The following is a 4216-nucleotide window of genomic DNA, read 5'->3' on the forward strand; positions in this document are numbered from 1 at the left end:
AAGAACATTTGATATTAAACGAAATGGGATTTAGACACATATAAAATTTAAGCTATTTTCTTCAATATTAACAATTAATAAATCACTATAACGTAGTTTCCATTAAAAAATTACATAAATTAAAATATTATGACGTCTGATTGTCAATCTGAAATGTAAACAAAAATATACATGGCTGAACGAAAATCTGTCGTCTGCTGGGGTGAGTTCAATATTATCATTAATTTCATCACGTTTAGTTTAGTATTTGTGTTCTAACTAAGGTGTTTTCTTGTTAATAAACTAAAATGTGAGTTTTCAGGAAATAATCTTGACATATACCCCTCGGCGTTCAGGTTTTATCACGTAAAATGTGCATTGGTAGGTTTTTTGTAAAATTTTTCTTTTAGGCAAATGGTTTCGACTAAATAATTCTTTGGAAAAAATCCTTCGACCTGCGGTCTCAGGATTTTATCGTCGAATTATTTAGTATCAATCATTTTCCAAGCAAAATTTTGCAAAAAATCACGTATGCACAGTTTACCCGATAAAACTTGAACGTCTCGGGATATAACCTATGATAATTCTAATAATTTTGTACAAGTGCCGCCAATAATCGCCTAGCTCTTTCTACTCCTAGCAACATAATATACTAATAATAACTGGCACCGACGTTGGTTCCTTGCACCTCGCTTTTTTATACATTGAACTCATAATGAAAAATAATTAAAACTAATTCCATGCACACATTTTTTTGGTTTATTCAGTGCGAAATACGTTTATTTAGTGATTAAAGACGTACTAGCTAAGATAAATATTTTTTCCAATTTTGGTGGTATATAAATCTTATAATTACCAGAAAATCTAGTAATTTATTCCAAAATTATGCAAAACGACAATGAATTCGGTTCATTTTTTGTTTTACTTAGTGGTTCTGTATACTTCTGGAATTCAGGCTGACTTCCATGATGTACGTGAATTAGTGACAGCTTCAGCATCTTTGATTGCTGGTACATATGAAGCACCGACAAACAATGATGCCTATTTTGAAAATATGACATCCAGTGAAGCTATAGGTAAGCTAAAAGTAACTGGACAAATTGTCCATTATTTTAAACGAGTGATTCTAGAATATGGAACATTCGATTTTGTCATTGTTGGTGGTGGAACAGCTGGTTTGGTATTGGCCAATCGACTTACCAAAGCTGACTTTAGTGTTTTGGTGATTGAGGCTGGTAGAGAAGACCAGGATGTGACAGCCATATTAGGCTTGTTGCTTTACTATCAGTCTTCTAACGAATACTCCTGGATGTACACATCTACACCTCAAAAAAACGCATGTTTAAGTAATAAGACTGTCTCAGATAATCGCAAAATATATTATACATAAAATATGCAGGTTCTAATGGAACTTGTGCGTATTCTAGAGGGAAAGTATTAGGAGGAAGTAGTAGCACAAATGGTGGTATGTACGTCAGAGGTAACGCACTAGACTACGATATGTGGGCAGAACTTGGCAACCCTGGCTGGTCCTACGATGAAGTCCTGCCATATTTTAAAAAATCTGAGTCTGCAAGATTTCATGGTCCAATCGATAACGAATATCACGGTTTTGTTGGATTGCAACGAATTGACGTACCCAAAGACATACCAGATCTAGTATATTTTCTTTCTCATTTATAACTAGTTTTGTATATTGAAATTTTCAGACAACCACAATCCTTCAGGCACTAAAAGATGCAGGTTTAGAGGAAACAGATTATAACGGTCGACAGCAATTAGGCTACAGCAGAACACAAAGTTATTTAACTAAAAACATCCGATCGGGCTCAAACTATTCGTACCTTCCAGAAATTATTAATCGTCGAAATTTAAATATTACCCTACAATCGTTAGTGACTCATGTAATTATTGAAAATGGGACAGCCACAGGAGTCAAATTTGTCAAAAACGGTCAATATTACATTGCAAACGCTTCAAAAGAAGTAATTTTATCTGCTGGCACTATTGGCACTCCTCAAATTTTAATGCTATCTGGAATTGGCCCAGCAGCTGACCTGAACGCGTTGAACATTGAAGTTATTGCTGACTTACCTGTTGGCAAAAACTTTCAAGATCACGTGTTACTTACTGAGAGTACCTATGAGTACGCTCTCTGTTATTAAGAACCTAGTAAAATACACTAAATTTATTTTTTTAGATCTGATGCAGTCATTTTTAACAGCACATTGGAAAAACTAGTAGAATTATGGACACACAACCTTGGTCCGTTGATTACAGCTAGTCAAACTGTAGCATTTTTAGATTTCACCAATGATAGTGTACCTGAAGTTGAAATTTTTACTGCATACATTCTTTCTTCAGGCGAAAACTCCAATTTATATTGCTCGTAAAGGATTCTGCATGATTCTATATTGACTTTAACACTAAAGTTTTTACGTTTTAGAAACTTTCTAGCAGTTGTATCGTTGTTACATCCTGTGTCTATTGGAGAATTGTCATTGGCTTCCGCAGATCCTCGTGACTACCCACTAATAAACCCCAACTTCCTTTCCGACGAAAAAGACATTGAAACGATATACCAAGGAGTCCGATTCGTTGAATCCCTAAACAATACTGAGGCACTGAAAGATTTTCGTTTAAGCGAAACCTCCACACCTGAATGTGATGAATTTGATTATCGATCAAAAGATTGGTGGTATTGCTTTATCAAGCATAGAGCTATATCAGTAAGAGCATTAGGAACAAAGTGATATTTAATTGTATAAAACATTTTTTTAAGGGTTTGCATCCAGTAGGAACGGCAACAATGGGACCCAATCCCAACAGCTCGGTAGTAAACGCAGAATTGAAAGTTCACGGAATTAAAAAACTTCGAGTTGTGGATGCTTCTGTAATGCCCTTGGTTAATTCTGGACATACAAACGCCCCAACTGTAATGATTGCTGAGAAATCTGCAGATAATATGATACAGGAACACAGCTCATAGTATATTGTACAGGGTGATTGATTGAATTTTGACCACCCCCTTAACTTCCATAATTTTGATTTTAGCCAAAAACGTTAAATAAAAAACTAGTAGATATTTAGGTCTACTTTATTCTTAGCTAAACAGTTATTATACAGGGTGTCCCAAATTTGAGTAACGAACCAAACTTATGTTTTTTTAAATGCAATGACCAACTTTTTATCCGATATTTGAATTCTACGTCAAATTCTAGGCCTAATTGATGTAAAATGTCTATATCGATATTCAACTGTTTCCGCAGCGGCGTCCTTGATTGATTGAATTTTAACCACCCCCTTAACTTCCTTAATTTTGATTTTAGGAAAAAAACGTTAAATACAAAACTAGTAGATATTTAGATCTACTTTATTCTTAGATAAACAGTTATTATACAGGGTGTCCCAAATTTGAGTAACGAACCAAACTTATGTTTTTTTTTTTTTTAATACAATGATCCACTTGATGTAAAATGTCTGTATCGATATTCAACTGTTTCCGCAGCAGCATCTGTTACTTTAACACTGTTGCCTCGACTATGTGACTAAGGGTTAATTAAGTTACTGAAATTTGGGACACCCTGTATAATAACTGTTTATCTAAGGGTAAATTAGACCTAAATATCTACTAGTTTTGTATTTAACGTTTTTTGCTAAAATCAAAATTATGGAATTTAAGGGGGTGGTCAAAATTGAATGAATCACCCTGTACAGTTTTGTTTATTTCCTCTAACAAAGTCCTAGTAAAGGCTTTGAGGATGCTGTTGAGAAGCGTTATTCCACGAATATTTCCCTTATGTGTTAAATGTCCCATAGGAGCAGTGCATTTTCACCAGAAAGACAGCGACAATTCCACTCATGTACAAAAAATGCCATATATACGTCATCAAAACACGGTTTGCTATCGACTAATAAGGAAGGAAGGGGATAAAAAAATCGGATACATTTTGCTGTTGATTTCATCGTTTCCACGGATTTTCACTACACTTCTATTGTTGCAATGTCTCACCTTGAGGTTTTTGCTGGCACTGTCAATTTTGATTTTTGTTCGTATTGTTTTGGTTATGGCTCGCTTCGTCTAGAGTTCTACTGCAGAAAATCAAAAGAACCAGAAAAATGTATTTCTGCCAGTACAAGGAAGTCGCAGTCTTATTATATTATTGATTGTATTCATGGAATTGTCTTATCAAATACCATTCGAGCTCAGATTTTGAACAGGATAATTTTTCCGCTA

General features: G+C 34.6%; 1 protein-coding gene across 1 annotated transcript; it reads left to right on the plus strand.

Annotated features, from left to right (window-relative positions):
- Positions 1-841: 841 nt before the first annotated feature.
- On the plus strand, positions 842-3745 carry LOC145726061 (glucose dehydrogenase [FAD, quinone]-like). The gene is made up of 7 exons (XM_081975004.1): positions 842-1055; positions 1110-1325; positions 1379-1638; positions 1689-2125; positions 2180-2368; positions 2426-2708; positions 2762-3745. Exons 1-7 carry the CDS (start codon positions 878-880, stop codon positions 2966-2968), a joined length of 1770 nt encoding a protein of 589 aa, XP_081831130.1. The 5' UTR covers positions 842-877; the 3' UTR covers positions 2969-3745.
- Positions 3746-4216: the final 471 nt, after the last annotated feature.

Source organism: Ips typographus, linkage group LG3, assembly GCF_016097725.1.
Source record: "Ips typographus isolate SLU linkage group LG3, UJ_Ityp_2.0, whole genome shotgun sequence".
Classification (NCBI taxonomy): Eukaryota; Metazoa; Arthropoda; class Insecta; order Coleoptera; family Curculionidae; genus Ips; species Ips typographus.